The sequence below is a fragment of the Acanthochromis polyacanthus genome, chromosome 1 (genome assembly GCF_021347895.1).
Source record: "Acanthochromis polyacanthus isolate Apoly-LR-REF ecotype Palm Island chromosome 1, KAUST_Apoly_ChrSc, whole genome shotgun sequence".
Taxonomy (NCBI): domain Eukaryota; kingdom Metazoa; phylum Chordata; class Actinopteri; family Pomacentridae; genus Acanthochromis; species Acanthochromis polyacanthus.
Window position 1 is genome coordinate 14,824,607 of NC_067113.1, and position 27,955 is coordinate 14,852,561.

Consider the following 27,955-nt stretch of genomic DNA (forward strand, 5'->3'; position numbering starts at 1 on the left):
TTATTAGGTTACGTAGTAGCAAAGGGACACTCCTGACATGCCCACACCCTCATACACATCACATCCATGCACACACACAAATATAGCAATCCATTGTTTAACCATCTTAACAGACTTGATCCCGACTGTTACTCTGTCCGTGGTGTGTTTACTGAGCAAAGATAGCTGTCCCACCTGTTCCTTATCTACCCTGTGTGTGTGCGCACATGCATGTTTTTTTTGTTTTGCAATGGGGGAAAGACACTAGTGAACAAGAGCAATAAACTGTTGTATTTTAAGTTTTGTTTAATGACTCCCTCTGTTGTCTCTCTCCCTCATGTCTGTCCAGGTTTAGATGACAGCTTGCAGCAATACGTTAGCAACTTTGAACGGGAGAAGATCAGTGGAGAACAGTTGCTGAAGATCACACATCAGGACCTGGAGGAGCTCGGAGTTGCCAGGATCGGACACCAGGAACTAGTGCTGGAGGCTGTCGATCTGCTCTGCGCTCTGGTCAGTAGATCTGTACATGGCTAGTATTGCAAGGATATTACAGGTACATGCGTAATTGTGGGAATAGACTGGATGTTCAGGAAGATTTTGTAACAAAGCGTAGTCTCTGCTGGTCACTGACCCTCCCCCTCTTGCTGTCAGTGTCCAACATTCACTAAAAACTCAGCCTGTAGTTTCTGGTTCGGCAGCTAAATGAAGCAGCGATGCAGAAGGGCTCCTCGTTTCCCACACAGCCCAGCGGGGTGTGGAGGCACCACAGCACACGAGGACATTGGGGAACAGTAGTATCGCTTAGGGACGAGAGGATCGGGTCAGAGGGGCCTTGGGCTCTATTTGGCAGTTTGAAGCTGCGGGAGATTATTGGAGGCAGTTAATAGCAGTTATCATGTTGCCGGAAGTGGCGGTTTGATCTGTTAGATAGATAAACTCATGCTCTTTACACTCTCCCTTTGAACACACAGAATACATACTCCAGCTGTGTTTGTTTATGGATCTCAAACATAATAGCAGAAATATCAAATAGTTTGTTTCAGTCTGACTGCTGCTACCTTCTGCACACCTGTGCATCTCTGTTAGTTCATTTCAAGATCCCCTATTTGGCCCCTATGAGTCACATTGGAGACAGCTGACCCGCTGTCCATCATCACGGCTCCCAGAAGAACTTCCAACAAAAATGTCTGCTTTCACACAGCCAGCACGCAGAAAGTGATGAAAAGCTTCTATGCTCCAACTGAAGGAGAACCAGGTTTTCCAGCAGATGGGATCGATTTGGAGTTTTATCACTTCCTGTGCCGTAAAAGTTCCAGATTGTGGTTCCTGCGTTTTGATCAGTGTCAGCATTTCTGTCTTTATGCTCTCTTAAAACGCTTTACATTAATTGTTTGCGGCATGTTTATTTTTACCCTGAAGAAACTTAAACGTTCAGTCCTTCTCCTCTGTGTCTTGCTGTGATGCTGAACTTAAAACTGTAGTTCAATATGTTGTTGATGCACAATGTAGAACCAAAAAAGCAATGAATGAGTTTTGTTGCATACCGAGTAAAGCAGGCACATCATTTATTGTGTCCAATCACTTAAGTTGCTTCTGGTGATCGTTGCTAGGGCTCCTTTGTGTTGGGATGGGGTCACATGAATTAACCTATTGTAATGAATAGTGCTTTAGTAGCTTTAACCTTGAATCCAGCTGGAGGATGTCCTTTAATTACCAAGGTCCAGCCAGACTGTCAGCGACACACAAATTTCATTCATTACTATCCTTTGATGCAGTTAAGCACCAAAGGGTAGAGATGCAAGTTAAGTAGCCCGTCCTCTATCAGTTTACAGCATATTATCTACCCGTAACCATTAGTGTGGACATATGGAAACACTTGGCACATATATATATATATTGCCTTTTGTTTTGATAGATTTACTCATCATAGCATTTGTGCCATATGGTCTATCCTTTGGGCCGTAACCTTTTTTACTATCGTTGTAATCAGGCCCAGATTTTCATTCACCCCTAAAACCTTTTGAATTAAGGCTGTGAAATCTCAAGTAGTTTTACTCCTTTGTGCTTTTTCCATCAAACTGTGGTGTTACTTTGTAATTCTGTGTATGCGTGTGCTTGTAAGCACCATACAGTCCTGTGGAATTTGGAGAGGAAGTATTTGGCACGTTGTACTGTCAACCTCCTCCGTCTTTTCTTTGGAACATTAGACTAGGAATTCTGGACTCTCAGCAACCTTTCACCTCTGGCTGAAGCAGTACAGCTAGATGTTTTTTTTGTCTCTTCAAGGTTTCCTTATTAAGAATGAGGTCTCAGCCTTCCACAGGTCCCAGGGGAGGAAGTGAGGCCCCCGATTCAATGAGCTTTAACTGAGACAAGGTCATTGCTACCAATAGCAACACTGGCCACCAGCACCCGAAACCCCCGCATGCTCTCACACTTCCCTAGCTTCTCTTTTTTTATTTACCATTAGGCCAGAAACTTTGATGCTCGGTTTTGCTTTTGCTTTTTATTCAGCTGATGCATGTGCTCACATAATGAGGATTTCACATATCATAATACCTTTGTGTCCTCTTCTGTAGTTTCAAACCGAAATCATAATGACTCATGACCAAACATACAGCCTCTCAAGCCCTCAGAAAACTTCCAAAAGCTATCAATAACAAACTGCTGTCTGGACAAAGGAAGAACATTTCAATTAATTTTACTGGACTTCTCTCAGCCTTGATGCCTTTTGCAGAGTCAGTGTTGAAACCCAACACTTCTTCATTTGTTCTCAGACCCCAGCGACTCGCTCAAAGACCAGCACCTCATGATATTCACTCACACATGTGTTGTATCCAGTTGCCATTGAACACACAGTATAACAGATCAACTGTCCTCATCATGAGCCACAGAGCTGCTGTAAATGTTTTTTACTATTTCCCTGGGGTGCATCTGTCTATAGGTATAATGTAAAATATAACCTTAGTTGGCATGTTTGCAGCAAACGCACACATACACATTCTCCATCTCTGTGCTAGAGACATTGATATCTTTTATAGTCAAATCAGATCAGTAATGCTTGTGGTGTAGGCAAGAAGCGCTCAGCTGTGATAGCTGTTCTCCATTGTTTCTGAGGACATACGTCAGTATATACAGTAACTCCTTCAAAGAGCCCCAGCTAGTGTTTACAGAAGGAAAAAAAGGTTCTACCAGCTTGATTTTAGATTAGCTCAGTGAGTCTAAAAAGTCACTGAAAGAACATAAATTTGGCTTGAAGTGTTGTTGTGCAAATGAAAAATTGGATTTGATTGAAACTACAGATTTTGCTCAAATGTGCTTTTTAGCTCAGCTGGCAGCGTGGGACAAAAGCTCACTGGACATCTGTGGGCCAGTCAGAGCCGCTGTGACTATGTGATTAGCCTGCTAATGAAAAAGCCAGGAGAGGTGTTTGACTTGGAAAATGGTCACACCGCTTTTTGTGCTAAAGTTCCACTTTGACCGAGTGAATGGCTGAATGAGGAACCAAACCAGCAAATGGTTTCTTTCCTTTCTTCCATATATCTCCTGATCATGTTTGCGTATCTTTAATAATGTTTCAGCCATCCATTTCATGTCAAGCGTGGCATGAATACAGCTGCCTACAGCTACTGTTTGACTAGTCCAATTATTCCAGTGTCTCCTTGGGGATTGAAGTGAGTGAAATGATCTGTATGGTTTTTGAGCACATGTTGAGAGCAGCAGTGGAATAAAAGGAGACACTAACCATTTGCAGATCCCCTTTGTCGGTTGCCAAACACGTGCTGTTTTACTCTTTGCAAAGCATATTTAGCTACTGGCACATCACACATACAGCAGCATTGCTGGCAGCGATGCAACACCCTGAAAGCTGATATTTACCAGGACAAGGGCCAGGCGACCCTTCCCCTGCTTTCCTATAGCAAACACAATATTCCAATCTTTCAGTCACAACATTCCTGGACCGTAAAGCATGCCCTCTGCAAAACTGTAATATTGCAGCTTAGACTGCTGCTGTAGTTAAGTTAATAGCTTGTGTTTACTGTACTTAGTGACCCTTGATGACACTGAGCATGGCTGCTTTATGCTTGTGAATAACCTATAAATTAGAGGAATGTGAGAGCAGGAAACAACCCAGGCTCAAGAATGCAAACTTTGCTCCTCTTGATAGGAATCAGGTGATGGCACGTGCACACCCTTACTGCACGCTCGAGAACAAATCTGCAGACTGCTGGGGGAATTTCATACCCATGCTGTCCTCACGGAGAAGTGCACTTAAATCATATCTGTCAAAGAAGTGATTACAGCCAGTCGTTAAACAGGAAGCAACTTGTTTTTCTGGGGGAAAAAAAAGGACTCCACTGTTTAAATGAAAATAAAAGCACTTCCCTCCCAGGTCTAGACTGTAAAGGGTTGTTTGCTTTGATCTTAAGTTTGATTGTCATGAGTGTGTTCTTTTTCTATTTACTGTTTCAGAACTATGGAGTTGAGACTGACAACTTGAAGACTTTGGTTGTGAGGATGAGAGCTGCGACCAACAGTCTACACATGGCCACGGCCGACCGCAGAAAAAGCCCCGCGTATGATGGAAGCACCTCACGCAAGCCACCCAATGACTTCCTTACCTCTGTGGTGGAGCTGATCGGTGCTGCAAAGAGCCTCCTGGCTTGGCTCGATAGGTAATAACACTTGATTGACTTGATATCAGAAGGGCTGCAATTAGAGCAGCACTTAAACCAGCTGCACAAACGCAGGTGTCACACTACTTTCATATAAAACATAATTTCACAATAATTGACACGACTTTTTGTGTTCACACAACGTCTGATCTAAATTGCAGGCCCAAATAAATCATTCCACAAGTAGCGATGATGATCCAGTAGATACAGGCATTTTTAAATATGGCACTAGCCACTTGACGCTGTGTGCAGTTTTTAAACAGACACGCAACCCCCTGTCTGCTGAGATTTGACAGGAGCTGGCAGAGTACCCTGTGCTCTCTTGTTGACCTGCTCCAAAACACATTACACCATAAAAGCAGAGCACATTAAGCAGGTTGCCAGGATTAAGTGTTGGCTGGCTGAAATTAAGCTTCTCTTTTAGTGGCGGGCTTGGCTTAAGCAGGTACAGTGATGTCACGATAGTTGGTAAATAGTATTTATGAGGGCAGCAGTAGAGACCAGAGTTGTCCTGTGAGTTAGAATCTAACTGATGTCATGATTTTGCATTTGTATATGTTTTTTTTTTAAAAGAACTGTCGTGACTCAAGTTTGTAGGTCATGAGGTTTTAAAGCTGCAGTAAACAGAAATCTGGAAAAAGCAAAAATGATGCCAGACTTTGAAAATATACATTAATTCTCAAGTCAACATTCAGTTGTGGTTTCACAGGGGATTTAAATCCCAGTCTCCCAAGTGAAAGTCGTTCATCTAATCAGACTTTTTTACTACTGGTACCATCTCATCTGATCAGTGAAAAGCTTTAAATTGCGTAAAATCTACCATCATGAGATAGTCTGAAAATAGAGCCAGGATGAGGGGCATAAGTCTAGTTTCCTTTCAGACCGCTTGAATTACAATATGCTGAAAGGTTAGAATAGATTTTTTTGCCCATTGACGGCAAAAAAAAAAAAATTGCACACCTCAACTTTGATACTATCGATTTTTCCTCTTACAGTGTTAATATCAAATAATAATTTATTTGTACTTTAACATTTTTACTACACATTGCTTCAGCAAACAAATCTTATTACATTTGCTAATGGCCTTTGTTTAGGTAGTCAGGCTATTGGAAAACATCTACGTAAGCACTTAAGAAAAGTTAGAATAATGATGAATTTGCATGCAGTGCTGTCATCTCTTGTCATGTCAACAGACAAGTTAAAATTTTTCCTTGATTGCTCGAAACCAGTACTCTGGTTCTAATAGAGCAAGTGCCATCTACAGGTCAGCCTGCAGTTCAATTTTCTTTTGCTCTTTCAGCACTTATCTAATATAATCAACCAAACTAACATATTTCAAGGACAGCAAAGTGGTCTTGGGGGGTTATTTTGAGAATCATAAGCGTATGTTTTAGTGAAAGGAGGAAAGTGGCACTGGAATAGTAACATTCTGTACTAAGTGTGTCTGTGGCGAGTCCCCCACACTGTAATCTGAGTCAGTGCAACAAACTTAAACACAACTCTGCAGTCCATCACTTGTTTCCAATGTTCTCTTATTCTTTCTTTGTCTGCTTGTAGGACGCCTCTTACAGGGATCAGTGACTTCACAGCCACCAAGAACAAGATCATTCAGCTGTGCCTGGAGCTCACCACCACAGTTCAACAGGTCTGCACGCTACTTATTTTAACCGTACACGTGTAGCTAGCCCCTGGGAAACACACACACACACACACACACACAATAGCTTTTTCCACTGAACACATACCAGCCCTGGGGCACAGACATGCAGGATAAAGTGCAGGAGAAGAGCGTTGTGGGAAATGTGGTCTGGCAGCCATGACATAAGCCTGAAGCCAGCAGTCTGAGCACATTATTGCAAATGCTGATGTTTTTCTTGGGATCTTTTTCCTCCTCGTGCTGGCTAATGAGGCGACCCCTTGGTGCGGGGACGTTTAATGGTAAACGTCGCTTTTGTGTTTTCTACTTTCATAAAACCCACTGGCGTTCTTTTAAAGGTGGCTGCCAACATTCCCCAGGCTGCCGCGCTCCGTCAGCCATGTGGTTCCTGTTTTTGCTTCTCCGAGATGCTCGCAGTGGGAGACCAAACTGTCTGCAAGCGGTTCCTGTGTGTAGGTTTAATGCAGGGATGAGGAGGTAGTCGGTCTGACTGCCAGAAAGATGGCTAACTGATAAAAGAGAGCATCAGCATGCATCTTTCATATTTCGCTACTTTCTGCAGAGTTGCTCGAGCATTGCATCATAGCACATTTAGCAGTCTGCTTCTGCTAGTTTCATGCAACTAGTAGTGGTTGGTCATACATATGTCTTGAACAAAAGGAGCCGGTGTGTGGTCTTTTCTTCAATATTAATCTCATTAGCCTGTATGTACAATCGTTTATCCCTTCAGGGTCTGTCTTAAGCTTAGCATGGTAAGAAACCCATTTTTCACTGCCAGTGAAAGTGGCTGCTGTGACTGCAGGTGTCATTTTTACAGGGTTATTGCATCAAAATAAATTCCTTTCCCAGAGTGCCTATTTCCTCGCCAGAGTCTGGGATTTCAGCGCCTCTGGTGATTTACTGTGGGTGTCTCGGTCATGGTCATCCAGGAGAAGTGGGGGTATACATTTCCCACACTGCCATGTAAGGCTGAGAGGTTATGGCAAAGGATAAACCTTTGATAGGTGCTGAAAGAGGCTTGTCGGAACTGAGCGATTGGTTTCCTTTCGTTGCTGGAGCAGAGATGCAGTTTGGCCAGTTGGTCAGTTAGTTTTAAAGTAGCTAATAGCAACTTATCCATTGGGAAATACTGTTTCCAATCCTTTCCATTATTTAAGCATCTAAACTTGCACACAGACTTAGAAGACTTCTGACTTTATGTCTCGTTTGTTCGGATCATTTAGATTCTCTTTGTTTTTCCTAACATGTGGTCATGCATACGAACTACCGGTTAATAAAATAGGTTGCACTGGAGAACTGCTGCAGTGATTAATTTTATGATAGGGAGGACGGCGTGAGGTTTGCCCAGGCTGTTCATGAACTTCAGCCAAGAATTAGGGCTTTTCAGATCACGCGATTTATGTGTTCAGTCTGAATGCAGCCTGTGTGTACAAACACAATGAGGCACGGCCATAAAACTGTGAACGCATCACCCATCTTGGCTGACCCATCAGCATGGAGGTCAGTCGCTTTCAAAGAATGCATTTTTCATTGATCCCCCGTGCCTTTGTTCGTGCTTCCCACTCCTCAATTGTTGGATGACATATGAAGTTCATTTCTGTCTATTTTAGTCATAAAAAAAGATTCCATTGTGTAGCCTAGAAACTGAAATTTATCAAACACATCCATCACATGAGTATCAGTGTGTCACAAGGTCAGGTCTGAAATATTGCAGTCATTTCCTACTGATGTAAAGGCAGTCCAGGTCCCTGCACTGTGCCAGAACCCTTCTCTCTCAGCCGCTATGCTGCTCGACCATGCAAATCCGCTCTGGTGGCAGATCAAAGGCCCAGAGAGCTGCACACAGAGTCATCTGATCCACACTGGTTGTGGGATCAAGTCCATAATGTGAGGGATCAGTACACCCAGGGAATTGTCCCTCAGCCTCTCAGAGTGCTCAGTTATGATCTGACCCTCGTCTACTACAACGACTGTCGTTTTGACAAAGATATGGGATTACTTGGGATATCACAAATAGATCTTTGAGGGATTATCTTTGTTTCTCATGATATGATACTATGAAATAGGAGACAAATTGTGTAAATGTTTAAACTTGGTGGGAGATGGGCCAACACATGTCTGCAGCTCATAATTAGACTGTTTTGTTTCATGACCTCCAAACAGCAAAATATGTATTTTTAGTTCATCCCTCTTGGCTCAGTCAGTAGTGTAGTCATCCAAACATGGGCCATTCTCTAAAAGAAATATGCAGCGGCTTGTTTACACAGGCAGAGCCAAATTCTTTCTAAAACCACATATATTCTTGGCTGACATTAGAAAATACATTATATGGAAACATGATTTTGGGAGCAATCTATGTCCAATGAAACCTACTATGATTATGTTTCTTAATGTATATATCTTGTGTTTACATTTACACTTTCCATTTGAACCCAAATAAGCAATATGTAGCAAAGCTACATGTCCAACACGTTACCAAATGAGCTTCGTCCTTCAAACATAGAGCTGCTTTGATGTGAAGCCATCACTCACAGCCACAGACAGTCGTGCAAATGTTATCAACGCAAACAAACCAACAGGATTTCAAGCCAAGTGCATTTGAAAACAGACGCTCCCCTTTAGGCCGGTGGAATGTGCAAGCTCTGGAAATATGGAAAAATTTGAGACCCCCCCATTCACCGTCTGCACAATGGATTTACAAAGACCAACAGAGCTGGCTTTGTACACGGCACATGTCTATGCACGTCACTAACTCTATAAGGGCCACAACACCAGTTTTCATTTATTTTGCACTGACAGAGGATTGTGACTTGTGAGGGCTCTCAAGCAGTAAGAGGCTTGTTTAAGTAGATTTTTTTTGTGCTGTCTGCTTTTGACAGAAGCATTTCACCTGTGTTTTGACGGATGACTTCCCCTGGGGTATTCCCAACATAGAGGCAATTCTACAAACAGGCAGGGGCCCCCCACATTCACTGTGAACCCCCACCCTCCGAACCATGGCCTCTTTCACCACCAACAACACAGTTGTCAGGGGAGGCTGTTGCCTCAGCTGTGTCAAGTCCAGCTGTATGAGAGCTGCATTGGGACGCTGGACAGTTTCCCAGCTGACTTTGCAGATTTCATTTTTCACCCAAGATGACAGTTTTTGTCTCTTTTGACTTCCAGAGACCTCTGGCTTCACTAGCCCACCCACTTATAGCTGTGAACAGCAGCAATGCATCCAAATGTTTGGAGAAAACCAAAGCACTATTTGGAATAGGGGCTTCTAAACATGAACTCGTGTTTTTCCCCGACTGTTTTCCACCATGTTATCTGCACATTTTTCCTGTATGAGTGTTCTCATGGTATTTACGTTCCAGTATAGTAAACTCCCCCACAAAGGGTATTTTGCAATTATAGTGTCCACATACTTTAGGTAAAGAGGTCATTTGAAACTAAAAGCTGTGTGTTTGTGGGTGCTCTCCATTTTTCTTAGTTCTATATGTGGAATTGTGATTATATCGTATTTACCTAACCCCTATACTTTGTCTCTCTAGCCATTGAATAACCTCTTCCCTGTTGTTTACTGCTCACCAGTCTAATCTGTCATCACTGTCTTCTCTGCAACAGGACTGCAGTGTCTACGAGATGGAAGAAAAGATCCTAGAAGTTGTAAGTAGACTGTATCTCTTCTCGTTGCTTCCCATAACGTAAACTAAATAAGACCCAGGAGGTTCCTAAATAGTGGGAAAGGGCCTTTATGCCTTTTTACATAGAGATTGTGTGACATGCTTTCAGCAGCAAGGTCAGTTTTCTGAGTGAAAAGAGCAGACAGGTCTATAGGATTGCCAGCGGAGGAGGCAGCTCTAATACGCCCCTGCCATCAATCAGTGCTTCCTGCTGCTGACACTCTCCAGACTCTGTGGGCAAACACTAGATTTCCTCCAGCACTCTTTGTCTCTTTCTTAGACAACCAAAGTGAAGGCCACAGTAGTTCTGTCTTTGTTCATTCCTTTGTTTCCAAATGTTTTTCTTGCACTTGTCTTGTTTTTATCTTTGGCTCTCTCCCTTTTGCACCCACTTTTTTCTTGTTGTGTTTCTCATTTTGTGCTATTTCTGTTTATTTTCATCCTTTTATCATTCTCTTTTTGTGAGTTTCTCCATGAGCTCAGATCTACTTAAAGCATACACCACTGGTTCACAACAGAATGCATGTGCCACAGAAAAGACCCCTCTACTGTTGACAAATTACCGTTTTTGTCCTTACAAGCAAGGGACAAAGAAGGGGTGTGTGCACATGACTGATTGCAGTGTTGTGCGTCCACTGGTACATTCAGTTAATAGCACACTAATGGTCTCTGTTAGCCCATTAAGCCTTGCAGTAAACTTAAAAATACACAGACGGAGGCATGTACACAGGAAGAAAGAACTGATGAAGGATAAGGTATCTGTGTTGTGAACGTCACGGGTCGCAGTGTAACCTGACTAGTTCTAGCCTGTAAAACACACAGTAACTCTTCAGGCTTTTATAGACATAAAAGACATTAGAGGATTTAACACACCACTTGTGAGCACAGTGAGAAGTTTATTAAAGTCTTGTGCTTCCTAATGGATTCACTGCTGCACTTTGTTTTCCTCTGCAGTCTAAGGTTTTGAACAGTATCTGTGATCAGACTGTGAGAACCACCTCTGACCCCCTGATGAGCCAGTCGGCCTGTTTGGAGGAAGTCCAGCTGACCAATATCAATCCGGGCGAGGGCCTGGTGAGGAATGCTTTTTGAATATTTTTCTCTCTTTGTTCAACCATAGTCTTGCTATCCACTTCTTGATTTCACTGACTAGGAATGCATGTAATGTGTGTCAAATTGTGACCCTCACATCTCACCTCATGTCACATTTGTCTCCCTTTGGGAGTATAGTATTTTTACCATAACCATAAGTAAGATTTTGTTGTTGTTTTTTAACCCAGGGAATGTACATCAAATCTACTTATGATGGGTTACATGTCATCACTGGAACCACAGAGCATGTAAGTACATTGATATGCAAACCACAAGAATACATTTAGCCACTCTGTGCTGGATTAAATTTAGTCACTACGGGTACATTGACTCCTAAAACTGAGCTTCTCCTACTGGATAAAAAAAATAAAAAATACTCTCACGCTCTACTTTATCTTCCTCTTCATTGTCTTCCCACTATATGAGGGTGCTCTCATATCTGAAGGAGTTACCAACTGTTCATCCGTTATGGGAATTGTTTGTTTCTGTGCTCTACTAACCAATAGACATCACAAACAGCCTCCACAAAAAGATGTCCTACCTTTTCCCCACACTGAGACAACCAGTCGGTGACTCATGCAACAGCATTACTGCCACGGTTGGTTCCTAACGCCTCCAGTCCTTAATTGTGAATCAGGACCTGAATCATCACCAATAGTGACTAGTTAATCCTGCCTGACATCTGTGTGACGTGAAAAACAATGAAACCGATATTCATAAACAGAGAGAGGCGTTTTCTCACGATTTTGAACTTTGTGTGTTTTTCATGTTTGTTTTTAAAAATTATTTTACCAGAAAGGCTTTGTGAATGCTAAGTTTTATAATCTGGTCTTGACTTTTACTGTTTATATTTATTCTTTAGTCACCTGCAGACTTGACGAGGAAGATCCATGCTGGCGATGAGGTGATCCAGGTTAACCAGCAGACAGTGGTGAGGCTTTTACTTTATTTTACATGTTTACACAGTGGTGAATGGAGTACATAATGTAAACGTATATAGGATTGAGTGTGTGATTTCATGTGTGTTCACATCCTGTTAACCAGGTGGGCTGGCAGCTGAAAAACCTGGTTTTCAAACTGAGGGAGGACCCCAAGGGTGTGGTTCTACTGCTAAAGAAACGGCCCACAGGCACAACAGGTTTCACTCCCGCCCCGCTTAAGAACATGCGCTGGAAGCCCCCAGTACCTCAGGTAAAATACACACATGCATGCACATTTTCTTCTCATCTTTGAAAAACAACAAAAACCTGTGCATCTAATTATTGTCAACCAATTATCAGCTTCTTAGGGAGTTGGTTCCAAAGCAGCATGTTCAGGCAGAGCCACCCTCACAGTGCTGCTGTCTCATTTTAATACTGCATGGAGTTTTTTTTCATGTGAAACAAAAGAGGCAAAGCTGCCAGTTTACAGTGTTTGAGTCTGGTTATTTTTATTTTTTGGAATAAAAGGCCTAAATGTTGCCATTAAAAGATATTAGGATACGAAAATATATTTAGGCCTACATTCTTTTCTTTCATTAGAAACCACTCTAAATGTTCATTGTTCAAATAAAGGTCAAAGACGGCTGATAAATACAGACCCAATAAGATTATCTGACTGTAATCCAATTTGCTATTCATCATTATGTGAACTCATTATGCAGAGTTTAGCTTTTAACCATATCTCTGCTCCTGAGTCACCTTTTAGCAGACAGGAAGGCATTAAGCCCATTGTAAACTAAGACTACCAACATTCAAGCTCTGGCACTGTCTTATCATGCGTAGCCTGTTTCATAGCCTGAGAAGAAAAGATGAGATGATAACAGTAAGGAGTGGGCTCGTCAAAACAACAAAGAGGCTCTCAACACAAAGGAGGCTAATGTCAACATGTCCACCAGCGTCTTGTTTTAACAGGTAGCCAGGGGTATCAAAGGTAACCATCTCAGTTTATCTGTGACAGAAAAGCTCCAGACGGCAACACAGAAACAAATCATCCACCCTGTCTCAAGGATAAATGACCGGCTTTGTAATACTATATAATTTGTACACATGGGAGCTATTTGGAGAAGGAAAGCTGGGGATTGATTCAAGAGATCCCAGATCGGATGTTTAGTTTTTTATTAATATATCACTTCTACTAGCCTGTATCAACATGTGTATCATTTTACTCTAATGAGAATGGCAGGGAATGAGAGTCATACATTTAGTCAAGGACACCACGTTGTTGGGAAACATATCTGTGGTAAATGAGTACATGCCTCACAAGCTATTTTGGAGTTCACTTACAATCTTTCCATACCTCAAACAAGAAGGTTTATACTCCGGGACACACACAAGCACTTAAATGTCTCACCACATCTGGTGAAGTCCTCCCATTTGCCAGCTAGTCATATTTAGTCTTAATTTGGGAATTGAAGAAAGCAAACTGTAGGCAGAAACGGAAAGTAATGACTTAATTAGTTTTTGACATCTATCCATGCAGTGAGCTAGTAGTAGGAGTTATACTGTGGTCATTGAGAGGTCATCAACTAGTAATCGTGCTGTATTTTTTTTTCAGAATAATTCCTCCCTGGTCAGAGCTCAGTCTCCCTGCAGTTCCGCCAACGGATCAACCAAAAAGGAGAAACCAGCCATCCTGGACTTGTACATCCCCCCACCCCCTCCAGTGCCATACACCCCACGGTAAGCTGTCCTGTTTCATCTGTTATTGTTTCACAGGGTTTAATTTAATTCATCAAGCTAAGCTCTAAAACCTAAAGTACTGAAAATTTAGCCACACAAATACTCAAAGAACTAGTATCAAGAAAAGTAGAAGCCATCTGCTGCCCGACAGCAACAGACCCAGTCGCCCCCAGTCAACCTTTGCAACATTTCCTGACTCAGACCTTTGAGGCTGGTGGGTAATGACTGTGTCCCAGGCCCGTGATCGCCTTACCTCTTCCTCCTCCTACTGCACATTGTGTTCTGCTTGTCTTCAGCCTACTCTGCTCCCACAAGTCCCGCCACAGTCCTTATGCAACAACTGTTTCATCTACCACCTCCGGGAAGATGACAGAGTATGACCGTTTCACTAAAAATACTGGAGGGCCTGAATTCTAAAAAAGAAGTTTGCAACCTAATTCTATTTATTTCATTTGTACTAGACTCAGGCCAATAGAATGACAGCTCTTGCTGACAAATCATCCCAGTCGTGATGGGTTACTTTACACTGTTATGCTGTGGAATGGCTCATTGAGCTGAAATAACCAAATGGACACTTGTTCCTCCATGCAGAGAGGTGAGAACAGACTCCTTCGCCAGCATTAGTAAGAGACCAAAGGGCTCTGAGTCACCCAACTCCTTCCTGGACCAGGAGAGCAGAAGACGCTGCACCATCGCAGATTATGACAAGCTAAGCGTTGGCTGCCCCATCGAAGCCAACGTGATTCAGCCCAGAATGAGAGAGCACAAGCCTTCACGTGGTCAGTACCTTCTCATTACGTTATCTTATAAATATCCCACTGACAGGTACAGATGACACAGGAGGAAATATGTTCTTAAAATAATACAAATGCAATCTTTTCTTTCAAGGTAAGCCCCGGCCACTGTCCATGCCAGCAGATACCTGTGTGGGAGTAGCTGATCCGTATGCTAAGCCCTGGGCACAGGGAAGGAAAGGTATGTACAAACATGCTTTCACGTTAAAATTGTGTAATTCCAAGTTGTATTTTTTCATTGAATTAACCTCACATGAAGTGTAGTTTTGCAGGAAGCTTTTTAACACCTGGGGTTTGTATTATTACCGTACAAAAATATAGACACATCTGATTAAAAACTTAGAACACTCAGTACAAAGCTTGGAATTCCATTTTGAGATTTGGCCAGTGTTTGACAATGCTGTGGCATGTGTTTACCTGTTTAATGTTATCAGGTGGATAACAGCTTACAATGGGTTATTGTGAACATTTAATGTATGCACCGCTGCAACACTACGCTTCTATTGTAATCAAGAAAGTGGCTACACTGTGAGAAAGTGGCGTGTATGTGCGTTGGATATCAGCTGTGCAACCATAAAAACAGACCAGTCTTCTGTTTAGATTTTTATGCAAGTTATGTGCAGCACAATAGGTCATAAAGTGCCTTTTTTCATTTCAGATTAACTATCAGTATACAGGAAATTGCTGCTTTTCATTAAATAGGGCCTCCACTTTGGTATCTTGATCACCCTAATGGCTTTATTTTGCCCTTATCTGCTATTGGTTGCTTAGTGACTTTATCTCTAACAGTCTACTGGATTCAGAGTTGTTTAAATAAATCCGCTGGACTTTAAGAAAGTTCTTTGAAGACGTTTCACCTCTCATCCAAGAGGCTTCTTCAGTTCTGGTGGTGGTTGGTGTTGCCTCAGCCTTTAAACCTCTGTAAGGTGTGTTCAGGGCCATTATTCCAATACCAAAACTCATCTGGTCGTTGTGAGTATCGGTGGGGGTCGTTGAAATGCACAGATGTCACTGAGTCCCTGTGTGCTAATGGTGGTCATTAGCATGAGTCTGCTGAGTAGTTCTTTTGGAGAATTCTGACCTGATTATAAACTTTGGATAACCATGACCTGGATGAATGAGAACCTACACAGACAGTCTACTGGATTCATAAACCAAAAAATATAACAATTCTGAAATTAAAACTTCCAGTCTTAATTTGCTTGATCTGGTAAAAAGATGCATTTTGTGGCACATCAGCTCAACAAACAGTCTGCTCTTCAGCTGTGGCTGAACATGCTACATTATTGCAAGCACAGTGTTCTCTTCTGCTAAAACTCACGATAAACTAACTTGTCACCGTCTCACTTCTTCAGGTGAAGACCTCCTATACAGGTACCTGAGCAATGAGCGGATCCCCACCATAGCGGAGGAGGTCCCCTCAGTGTCTCCACCCTACAGGCCCGCAGGGGAACGTCAGCTCGTGCGGGTCGACCATATCCGGGGCAGCCGCTACTACTCCAACTCAGACCTCCACAACAGCGCCACCATCCCCTACCAGGAAGACGTCAAAAAGGCCCCCGTAGCCCCCATCTCCAAGCGCACATCGGCTGAACGCTCACTACTGGTCAGTTGGATCACGCGGCTTAAGCTATTGACTCACTGATGATGTGCTTCTTGTCCGGGGCTTCCTGTCCCTGTCTTGTGTCCTTCCTCAGTGCCTTTGATATTTAACGTCCCGCTGTTTTTTTGGCAGCTTCGGGCTTTCTCACACTCCTCTCTCCCCAAACCTCCATATTTCCCTGGTGTTACTACTACTACCAACTACTACTACTCCTCAACCAAACCTGCTTTTGTAGTGCTCACTACATTAAGTCATCGCCCCTTTAACACTGCCCACTACCCTCATCTCTGACTACAAGCCTCAGCCTCAACAGGATACCGTTTGTTCAGGTCTAGGACACTTTGGCCTTGTGCGCTGCTTATGGACTTCTCTGTACATATTAAGTTATATCATGTTTCCGTTAAGATGTTCTCCGGTACCGTTACTCAAGGCTTCAGACACTGAAGTTCCCAAAAAAAACTTGCCTGATATCACTTAAGTTATGTGCTTATTTGGTTTTCATTTACATAAAATAAAATTCAGTGAAATTAACAGCATATATTTGTTAGTGAAACTGCTTTTATTTTGATGTTTTCTTTTGACATTTTTGTGATCAGTTAGTTACATTACTGTCTTGCCAATGGTTGCCTCTTGTAAGCTATGCATAAGATTTTTATGGTCACTTAAGCTGACAATGCTGCATTGGTTGGTAAAAGGGTGTTTATATCTTGTCACTAGCAAATATTTGTGCATGTTTTAAAGCTATGCACTCTCTTCAGTAAACTTTATATCCTGTGTTCCAGTTTACTCTGCAATTACCCACCAAAAGGGCCTATACATACAGCTGGTTGACAGTAATAACTGGTCTTTGAAAGCCAGTATTTGAACCAATCTCTTTAGGACACACAGGTCTAATCTGTTAGCTCATGCTAAGGAAAGACCACAGATCACAAGAGACAGAATGACAGTATTATTTAAGAAGCTGCAGGGAAGAAGTGTCTGTTGTTGCTTTCTCTGCCTTTTTGTAAGATTTGAATAGCGTTTTATTAAAAATTGCAGTTCATTTCAGTGAACTTTTGTATTGTCTTTATTTTACCAGTGCGTGTGGAATGACTCCTAAATGTGTAACTATAATGTAGCGTGTGGGATGATTATTTTTACAGAAAACTACATTGTAGAATGTTGTTGTTTTAGTATCATTGGACATACATAAAATTCCCATTACAATTTGTAACTGGAAAGGCTGCTATTCATATCTGCTCTCGGGCTGAATTCAGAACCAAACTGCTGTCTTTCTAACCTGCTTTGACCTTTGAGGCAAACCCTGCTTCTATTTTTTAAGCATGTGGCGAAACAGGATAGCCAACGTCATGTTGCCTTTCCTTTGTATCTCAGATGGTGATGGGTATGCGACTACTTCCTTCTTTGATGAACTTTAAATTCCAGCTGGGCGACCATATGTTCAAAGCCGGTTTTTCCAACAGGAGATCTTTTTCCTGCACATATGTTGCCTTTTAAACATTCAAACGGCAGGTTAGGATTCCCATTCCTGACGGCTTTTGCAGTTTTCATTAATTTGAAGAAGTGTCTCCCTGAGAAGGATCAGCACCTCTCATCATGAAGATCTGACTGCTGTCAGGAACGACCCACCGCTCTCACCTCTTTCCTTTTGCCTGCATTTTTCTCTCTGCATGTTTTTACTGATCGAGAGGAGCCTCTTTTCTTATCTCTCTGTCACTTCTTCATCCCTACGCCTTTCTCTGCCCGAGCTTGCTGAGCTGTAGTCGCCTGCGGTCCTCACTAATTTGCACTTTCTGAAAAGCTGTGGTCTGGCTAAATACTACCTGCACTCTGTTTAACCCACTGCATAAGTTTGCTAACCACTAACATTTTATGCCTGCACATCACAAATGGTTACAAGAGAATGAAATGCTAGTTTATGCATGTAGAAAAAATTCTCATTGTTTAAAAAAAAATCACATTTTTTTGTCAGTATATGGATGCAATGAATGTTTAATTCTCCTTTTGATTTTCCTATTCTTGAGAGACTCTTTATTTTTATTACCAAACACCTAAGATACATTAGCTAATTGAGTTTCCTTCCAGAGAAGTTGCTGCAGTTTAAGTTAACATTCAAGTATAATCACACAAATCATTACCATGGCTACTTTAAAATAATCACAAATTAAAAGCAGCATTGATTTAAAAAAATAGCTTTGAGGATTTGTTAGTGTTTCTCAGTCAAATTGAGGCTTTCAGAACACTTTCGTTAACACATCAATCTTTATGTATCGCAGGGACCTGATTGGCACTCTAGCAGTGACTTCCTCAACCGGTGAGTTCCTCTCACACACACAAACACACACATTTCTGTACACACAGTGTCACGCAGTCTGTAGGTCAAATGAGAAACATAAGAGCAGGGTGGGTCTACTTTTCCAGCAGGGAGTGACGGTCAGCAAGCTGTGGAATCTCTTTAAAACAAGCCACGGGGTGCAGGGTCAGTGGGTGGGCTGCTTTGACGATCAGGAAAATATTCCATACACATGGCAGAGATGCAAACAGAAGCAGCGGCAGATCATGTCTGAAGGTTCGATTCAGTGAAGTAAAACAGCCTTACCAAACCTCTGCAGACAATTTATCACCATCTTTCTGAGCAGTGCAATGTGGCTTTTCATTCCTTTAAATGCTAAATCAATTTCAAGCTCTTATTAATTGAGCATTTGTGTGCTATTTTCAAACATAGCTGTCTCTCTGGCCCTCCAGTTTCCAGTATGTCCCACATAACAATGTGTTCATCCGCCCTCGAGACACCTTTGCATCACAGACTGTGCCTGGGAATCTTTAGAAATGTCACTGTTATGACAAATCCTGCGTCGTCTTGGGACTATAAATAACCTCATCCCACTGCGAAATATGACGACACACGAGGATCGCTGTTCTATTGCCCCAGTGTCTCCTCTGGTCTTGGATGTAGGTCCTGAGGAGGTGTGACTCCCCACATTAGCACCGCTATCGATGACTAAATGCCTTGTACAATACCCCCGCCCTCCCTGGCGCTTCTATTCTAAGAGCCGAACACATGGACATCACATCCGGTTTACTGCACGCTCGATCAAAACACATTACTCACATTTAGAAGATATAGACAGATGCTACAGTAAATCTTGTAGATAAGCGGCTGACTAATTTCTGGTGGCGGTTGTGAGTGTGTGGCACTGATGCAGGAAATAGAATTTGACTGACAGTGGATTTAATCAGGTGTCACATTAATTTTGGCCATTCAGTCTGTGAAAGCAAACCTGTTTTTCTCATGACAAAGCATAAAATGTAATGGTGCATTAGTTTTCTCTCCGCGTCACTTGTCAAAACCATCATAAACAAGTCGCAAAAGAATCATCGGTATCTCTCTCAGCAAAGTAGTAATTTAAGGAGGAGACAAAGATGTGAAGATTTATGGATTACAGGAGGAGGAGAGCAAAAAATGTTAAAAAAAAAAAAAAAGGAGCCGGAGACAATTTCATACCCTGAAATTGTAGGGTGAGGCCCAGCTGAGGTAAACTGAGTATTCTGAGCATTGGGAACAAGCTTCTCGTCTGCCATGCTGCAGTGGCTGGTTTCCAAAAAGTATTATCTGAACCGCTGACATAACATCTAAATGCCAACCCTGAACCAGTCTCCATGGACTGTTTTGTTCAGGCCAAATCAAAGTGAGCTGGATTGGAACATAGATAAAGATAATAAGTGGTTACAAGGAAGCTGGGAAGCAATAAGTATGTGTTGGAAGTTTTTTAACACACACTTTTGACTGATCTAAAGTACGATGATGTTAGCCAAAGCTTCTTGGCGCATCAGATAACTTTACTATGAAGTCTGATTTGACATGAGTGTTTTAATCCATGAATGTGCTTGTCTCCGTTTTCCTCACAGGTATAATCAGCCACACATACGATCCTGGTCTTTCTCTCAAGCAGTAAGTAACTCAACTATCAGCCCCTCTGACTGAAAAATATAAAGTCTATGCAGTGACACAGTCTGTGACAGCACCTGCATACATCTGTGTGAGTTTGCCACGTCCGCTATGCAATGTGAAGAATGCCACTGGCCTCAGCCTTGGCGAGAGGCAGTGAAATGGAGAGCCTCAATTACAGGCACATTACATTTCACACAGATAAGACTACACGCACGCTTTCTCTATCATGCACAAATCACCAGGCCGGTATGCAGAAATGCAACCTGCAGATCATGTTCATCATGTGAAAAGCCTTTGTCAGCTTGAATCTGCAACAGGAGGCTCTTACTTTTTTGTCATGTTAGCGCCATATCTCTTGGGATGACACTGTTGCTCCATATTAAAACATCTCAGCAAAACTTGCAGTGTCCCAAGACGATTAATCTTAATGACTAGTGATCTCCTGACTTTTCCTGTAGCTCCCCGCTGAAGTTGAAATTTGGGATATTAAATGAAATGTAACTATGCTGCAATAGATTACTACAAAGCTTTGCACAGACATTCATGTGTCCCTCGGGATAATTTGTAACTGCTGACTCCTTTAGCTTACATCTTGTACTATCAATAATGTTTTTTTGATTATTCTGTTGTAAGCCTCAGCTCTGCATAGTGTGGAAATGTTAGCATGCTAATATGCTAAACTAAAATGGCAGAGATCGTAGCTCCTACATATCCGTATATTAGCGTTGTCGCTGGGATTCAGGTCAAAGTATTGCCTTCCACAGCTGAAAACATCGCTGTATTGTTTTTTGGATGTTCTGTTCATGGAAAATCGATCATGCACCTTCCACCTTTGGCAGATGTGGAAATGAAATGAGCGCAGTGGTAAACTGAGGATTGCTTTGCCCTTTTTTGCGCCCACAGAAACCACACACCACAGTGCTATGAGTTACTGTCAGTTCCTCCACATAGGTCAGATGGATTAGGCACATAGTCAGAGGTGGCAAGTGAACAAATCACATTTGTACAGATTTATGGTGCAATTCTGACTAGTTGCACCAAACAAGAAAACCTTGACCTTTCTACCAACATTTATAAAGAACAGAGGATATAGAATGCTGTCAAGGGCTTCTGTTTACATTATTTGTGTGTGTTCACATGTATGTGCTGCACAGAAGAAAGGTATTTATTTCAAATCCAATCTTAATTTACTGTCATTCAGTTTTAGTGTTTGGAGCCATATGAGCAAAATCTAAACTGAGGTTGTGATCAGTTGCAGGTCAATCAGGCAGATACCAGCAGCACCACCAAACTGAGCAAGCTTGAATCTGATATCATTTCCAGCCCTGCGCCCTTCCCCCTGTTTCACTGTGTACGATTCTCCTGCTGAATAATGGCTACTCTGTCCGCCTCTCCTCTCTCATTTCTCTTCCTCACACACACACACATTTAGTTTCTGGGTGGGTGGGGGTTATTAACTAAGTGCCATGACAATTCTCAGCATGGATCGTGATGGGAGATTGAGCGCTACAATGGTGTGACCAATCTGCATTCCCGTGAATCCTTGAGGCCTTTGACATGAGTCGCAGGCAGGATTACCTCACTTCCACTGAGGCACAGCCTCAGTAGAATGCCCCTTTAAATCAACCTAAAGTGGCATGCTGGGGGTTTTCCCTCATCACAGAAATGAGAGGAGTGCGAATTGTGTTGAAATATTCCATTTAGCTCAACACGTTTAATTGAAATGTTAAAGGATTTTAGGGGTAACACAATGGCGTTACTTGTTATGGATGAGAAAGACAGGGTGACAAATGGGAGGGGAGGCAAAGAGGAAGCTACAGTGTGAGAGAGTTTTAAAGGGAGGGGGTCTCTTCATAGTCACTCCAAACCACTCGCTGCAGCACAATAGCAAGTGGAAAAAGAGAAGAGGCCCCTGTCTATTTAAGTCGTAATGAAACGGAGACTATAATAACGCAGGAATGTGTCTGCTGGTTTATCGCCATCATGGCACAGACGGACTCAGGCCAGAACGTCCAAAGCCTCTGCGCAGATACAAGTCGAGCAGTGATGTTATGGCTGCAAACTCGCTTCCCACTGAGACAGTGAGGGGTGTTGATAGACAAGGACACAGCTACTCCAAGCAGTGAGTGGATTCTGTAACATGAAACACTTATTTTCTCCTTGTTCTTGGAGGCAGCCGTCTGTGTTTTTGTCAGGTCCTCTCAAAGCAATAGAAGAAAAAAGTACTGCAGCATTCATCTGACTGGGTCATGACCTTAACCCTTCCTCCACTTTAGTAATGTGTGAATCTTATACAGTAGGTGCACATTTAGGTATTTAACAGTCATTTGAAATGCTGATACTAAGTAGGATTTTTGAAGACCAAGTGTGTAGAAGAGGAGAACTCAGTCTGTCTCAGCCTGGGATGTCAAACTCATTTTAGTCCAGGGGCCACATGAAGCCCAGTTTGATCTCCAGTGGGCCGCACCGGTAAACTCACAGCAGAATAATCTAGAAATAACCACAACTCTAACTTTTCCCCTTTGTTTTAGTTTTAAAAAAGTACATTCTGAAAATGATCACATTTAATGAATTATATTTTTATAAAACATAAATTATTATGTTTACATCCTGAAATTTCTTAAGAAAAATACGTTCAATTTCAGCAACATGATACCTCAGTTTATCACTTACACACATGCATTTCTGCTGCCAGTCACAGTTTATCTACCAAGGCACAAAACATTTAGTCACAGGTATCTGGAGCTGAGCAATCTAGTATTTTACTTTATGATCAAAACAACTTGTCAAAGTCTAGAAATTATTTGAAATTTACAGTTTTACAAATTTACAATTTACAGTTAATGTCTTCTCTGTCATTTTTACACTCTGTAAAGTTGTCCCACGGCCCGCACGTTTGATACCCTTGGTCTAAGCAATACAAATGTACTTCTACAACATATTTTGTCCAACATTACCAACTACTAGGATTAAACTACTTAAAGAAACCACAATCATAGCTCAATATTAATTTATTTCTTCAAAAAATATGCTGATTTATGTACCTATCAACATCTAAAAAAGGCATTCATATAATTGCAGATAAAGTACTATCAGTATGCATGTTGTGTAACAGTTTCAAATAGATATGGAACACCGTTCAGCTTCAATATACACTTATTCGAAACATTTAGGTGTCAGACCTTCAGCAGGCATACTCAGTCATTTTGCACCTGTCTCCTGAAATACATATGTAAAGAGTTCCTTTGCCATATTGTGTTAAACAATAACAAATACTAACCCTATCCCATGCATTGTCCACATTAGTGACCTACTTAAAAGCTGACTTAACAACTTCTGATTCTGTAATCATTTTTGTTTTCCATAATTTCGAGTAAACATTATTCATGTCATGTTTATATGTCAGCAATGCAAATGCTGGCCTATCTTGACCTGCCTAAAAAAACAACACTTATGTCATCAAAAATGATATGGTAGAGATATATCTTCGATTTATCATAACCAAACACATCATGGAGCTCTGAAAAACAGGGCAGAGCTTTGTTCTTGCATAACTGTCTTTCTCAGCCTCAAAAACGGTTACATTTGTGCTTTTCCCCACATTCACATGAAGTTGGCATCATTGCCATACACACTCAGTAGTATTTTGTATAACAGAACATAAACATTTGATAGCCATAAAACATTTCAGTATGAAACTGGAAGCTGTATTTCTGATTTTAAACACTGTGTGATCTGAGGAAGAGCATTATTATGGTTGTCAATAGAGCACAAGCATCTGCAAAATGACTGACAGATTGCCCCAAGCTTCCCTCATAGTGCTGACTTTAAATTGCCCCCCATGGCACACATGAGCTCAATAAATAGTTCCATCACTCGAGACTGAATAGGCAGGATTGGGTGCCTAAATACTCTTCACCCAAGTACTTTTTTTTTTTTTTTAAATAAATAAAAAAGAGACAACAATGATATAACGTGAGCAGGAACACAATGATTGACAAAATCAGGAAAAATTAGAATGACAGAGTGAGATCTGTCAAAACAAACAAACAAAAGTGTAGCTCTGGGGTCAAACGACGCAAGATTGTTGAGTTATACCAGGTAACATCAGCCATGTGCTTCAGTAACAGAGGAAGTCTGTGTCCTTTTGATGTTGTTGTTCGCACATAAAGGCAGTTAAACAGCGACACCTAGCAGTCGCATCTGGTGACTGCAACTGCTTTCTGAGAGAAGCTGTTCATTTTGTCTAAATGTAACAGTAGAAATAAGCCGAAAATATCATTTTTGTTGCTGCAATAAACAAACGCATACATTGGAGAAATGTATCTTTACAGTTTTTATCACCTAACCTTAGGTTTGGTCGGTACCTCTTTGAAGGCCGAGAACACACCAACATGATCTGAACCCACCTGAAACCAGTTGACCTTATTATGGACTTCCTCTCAGTCTTGGTCCTGACATGTTCCCCGAAGCTTGGTCAAACTTTAAGCGGAGCTTTCAGGCCAAACTGCTTTCGTTGAGGTTATGGTGGAAGGTACCGTACATGTTTTAATAGAAATGTGTCGTACTATTGGCCTACATTTTATCGCAGGTGACCGTGTTTACTTTCTCTTGCTGCTAAACCACCAAACCAAAAAGCTAGCAGCTAACTGTACTGGTCTGACTAGTGCTGACACTATTATTGCTTTCTGTATTTAAGTACCACATTAAATTGTTTCTTTCTGAAAATCAACTTACTATTCAGTTGATTATACGTTTCCTAAATACTCAAAAAGAACATGTAATACAATTTGGTTGTCAACACGTGTCTTTACATCAATTTGTGGTTTGTGAGCCTTTTTCCTCCCTGTTATTTGTGTTGCACAGATAAGCATTAGATTGTCTTTTGCAAGCATGTCACATTTTATTTGGAATTTGGAGCAAAATCTGTCATAATTCAATTTCATTTGTTAGATTTCATCATTATATGCAATATTAATTTATTACTAGTCTTATTTTAGTTCACTTATTGATATTTTTGGTAGTGTGCCATACTTATATGTTTTTGCTTTTCTCATAGGCACTGTATTTATTCCATTGGTTTTTGGGTTTGTTTGTTTTTTAGATTTTGTTAGGCGCTTTGGGATTAGTAAAGTTCTATTTTTTCCTATGTTATTTTATCTTATAAAATTTGCAATCCTATCTAACCAGTTTTTTCTTCCCTTCTTACCTCCTTCTTCTGAAGAGACAAAACTACTGCATGCTAGCAGCTTTCTACCAACTGAGCTGTCTGAAGCTACAAAGGTGTCAAGAATACATGTAAATTTGCAGATAGGTTTTTGTTCAGTGCAGGTCTCACAGCTTAAGTCACACTTACTGTGTGACATCTGCGAGAAGGGAAGTTAGTTACTAAACATGCACAGACACTCTCAGTCAGCCTTGTGCTGTGGTTTATGCGGTGATCACGAACAGCTCCCACAGGTTGCCAAAGAACTCAAACACCCGGAAAACAAGCTGTGATGCATTTGAGTTATGCAAGACAGAAACACGCACATCTACATGTACACTGATACATGGAAGTTTAGTTCACATAAGAGCTTCTGGATTGCCATCAGTCAGTGTGCTTGTAGAGTCCCAGAGGCACTTAGCTAAGGTGTTTGGACTTGAAGTCATTCGGTAAAAATATAAAGAACCAGGTATGTAGTGTCTTTCTTGTGTTCATTGGAGACATTTGTTGATTTGTGTTTGTAGTGAGAAACTGAAGGTGAACAACTGCAGTTGGTTTCAGGACCCTGTGACCAGCCCACCACCTGGTTTTTACATTTCCGGAGGTGCAGTGCTAAGTCTGAAAGGACAATATGTTAAGGTCATACAAAGAATAGATTATAGGGGAGATATTTCAGATTTACTGATGTCATCCACAGTAGTATTATGAAGGTGTTTTCAACAGCGGCAAGCCGTTAAACATATTGTGTGTGATAGTCAACCATCTCTCTTTCGTGGTTTTCTAAATAGGGAACTGAAAAGTGCAGAGGAAGTTAGTCAATAATGGCCAACTTAGATTTCTCAATATCACTGTTATTTACGGTGTTAAATTCCAAAGGGAAATATTTCACACTTTGTTTGCCCTTCTCTGTTGTTAAAAACATTTTTGGGGTGTGAATTTGCAAAATAGTCATGTCAAGTGAGATACTTTCAGATATTTGCGATATGTGTCATAGACTAAATGAAACTGCTGACACTGACCTTTGCGGCATTAAAGGAGTGAGTCAGTGCTGTTGTTCATGAGCATTAAATTAAGTTTTCTGTCCTCAGCTTCCCCAAAAAGAGAACCACTGCTTTTTCTACCCATTTTCAGTCAATATTTGTGCCGTTGTCTTTTTTTTTTTTTAATTCTGCAAAACCAGAACAAAACTAATTGAGAAACATTGTCGGTTCTATCTGCCCATGACGCCACTTCCTCTTGTCACACTAGAGAAAAAAATGTGCTCATTTTCTGCCCATTATCTTTGGATAGTAATATTGTAGACCTACTCATTTGTGGCTAAAGTGTTTCTTCTGGTTTCTTCCAACAGGCTGCATTTCCTATATCTGTGGCTCCTTCTATGGCTGCCGACGACTACAACCCTGTAAGTATTTCTGCTTTTTTTGTTAAAGCGACATTTACTGAGGCAGAGGTTGTCTTGCTCTCGCTACCACTGAAACAGAAGCCCTGCTCTCCTTTTTAATGGGTGAGGTACTTCTGCTTCTCCAATTTTATAGTGGACAAGTTAAATATTTATACAGTAACAAGGCTGTATACCTCAGCATGTAAATAGAAGGCTCTTGTCCAGTTTGTTTTGCCTTCTTTTAAAGACAAAGACACCAAAGAGAGACAAAGTGCAAGGCAGAAAGTCAGGCGAGAATGTTAGGGGATGTTAATCAGTGTGCAGAGAGAGAATAGCACAGAGAAAATGCATGTGACACTCAGTGTGAGAAACAGGATGTTCCGGACAGCCTCCTCTTCTGAGCCGAGGGGTCTGAGACTGCTGATTTTCACATCTCGTCTTCTGCCTCTGACTCTCTGACCTCCTGTTGTCCTCTTCCTCTGCTCTCCTCCCAAAGGTCTCCCTCCGACACAAATCCAAGAAGAAGAGCCGAGGAGGTAAGTCAGCTCCCATCACTTTGTCTCTGTGTGTCCCCACAACTGTAATTTGGACCCTCAGTAGGCGTGTGTCAAGTGGCAGGGCAATTAGTGTGTACAGAGGGTTTTTAGCAGACGCTCGGTTGCTTTCACTTCTGGTCTCGTTTAGTCGATTGTGGCAGCATCTAGGATTCTTCTGAGAAACCAGCCTTGTTTTTGTCATTGCTGAGTGATTCACAATCATAACAGGTGGGTTAAATGTAGAGCAGCACTTCAGATTTGACTTTTCATGGATGTTTTGTGGCTTTGCTCAGTGGTATTTTTAGACTTCATTTGGTTATTGATCAAACACATTGGCCTACTTCACTCGAATGGAAACGTTTTGGGTTGTTTGCGTGAGCATGTTAGACTGCAACTCTTTGCTTCCTCTAATGCAGTACATGCTGCCTTGGCTTTGTTTCTCTGTAGACACAGGGCCGGAGATCTCAACGCATTTGTTTGCGTGTGTTTTCTGTGCATAGGCAATGGTACAATGAGCAGAAGACGGATCTCGGTCAAAGAGCTGGGTCATTCAGACCACCAGGGCTGGCTGTACAGGAAGAAAGAGAGCAAAGGCTTCCTGGGTATCAAATGGAAGAAGTACTGGTTTGTGCTGAAGAAGACGGCTCTCTACTGGTATACCAACCAGCTGGTGAGTAAAATCCCATTTGATGTAGTAGACGGTGTCCCAGCATGTTGCCATTCATACAGATTGTATTGAGCAGCTGTA

General features: G+C 41.6%; 1 protein-coding gene across 3 annotated transcripts in view; it reads left to right on the forward strand.

Moving 5' to 3' along the window:
- The window catches only part of LOC110950042 (connector enhancer of kinase suppressor of ras 3), a 49,752-nt gene that overhangs the window by 16,480 nt on the left and 5,317 nt on the right, over positions 1 to 27,955 (forward strand). The window contains exons 2-18 of one of the 3 annotated variants that reach the window (XM_051951237.1): positions 329 to 492; positions 4,456 to 4,658; positions 6,216 to 6,303; positions 9,925 to 9,966; positions 10,938 to 11,057; positions 11,264 to 11,323; positions 11,938 to 12,006; positions 12,120 to 12,266; positions 13,611 to 13,735; positions 14,327 to 14,514; positions 14,624 to 14,710; positions 15,885 to 16,135; positions 18,409 to 18,446; positions 20,042 to 20,084; positions 26,639 to 26,692; positions 27,168 to 27,207; positions 27,708 to 27,877. In XM_051951237.1, the coding sequence (XP_051807197.1) occupies positions 329 to 492; positions 4,456 to 4,658; positions 6,216 to 6,303; positions 9,925 to 9,966; positions 10,938 to 11,057; positions 11,264 to 11,323; positions 11,938 to 12,006; positions 12,120 to 12,266; positions 13,611 to 13,735; positions 14,327 to 14,514; positions 14,624 to 14,710; positions 15,885 to 16,135; positions 18,409 to 18,446; positions 20,042 to 20,084; positions 26,639 to 26,692; positions 27,168 to 27,207; positions 27,708 to 27,877 (1,889 nt within the window). Of the gene's footprint in view, positions 1 to 328; positions 493 to 4,455; positions 4,659 to 6,215; positions 6,304 to 9,924; positions 9,967 to 10,937; positions 11,058 to 11,263; positions 11,324 to 11,937; positions 12,007 to 12,119; positions 12,267 to 13,610; positions 13,736 to 14,326; positions 14,515 to 14,623; positions 14,711 to 15,884; positions 17,185 to 18,408; positions 18,447 to 20,041; positions 20,085 to 23,476; positions 24,619 to 26,638; positions 26,693 to 27,167; positions 27,208 to 27,707; positions 27,878 to 27,955 lie in introns of those variants that run through there. The other 2 variants (XM_022204127.2, XM_022204128.2) reach the window with 2 other exon arrangements.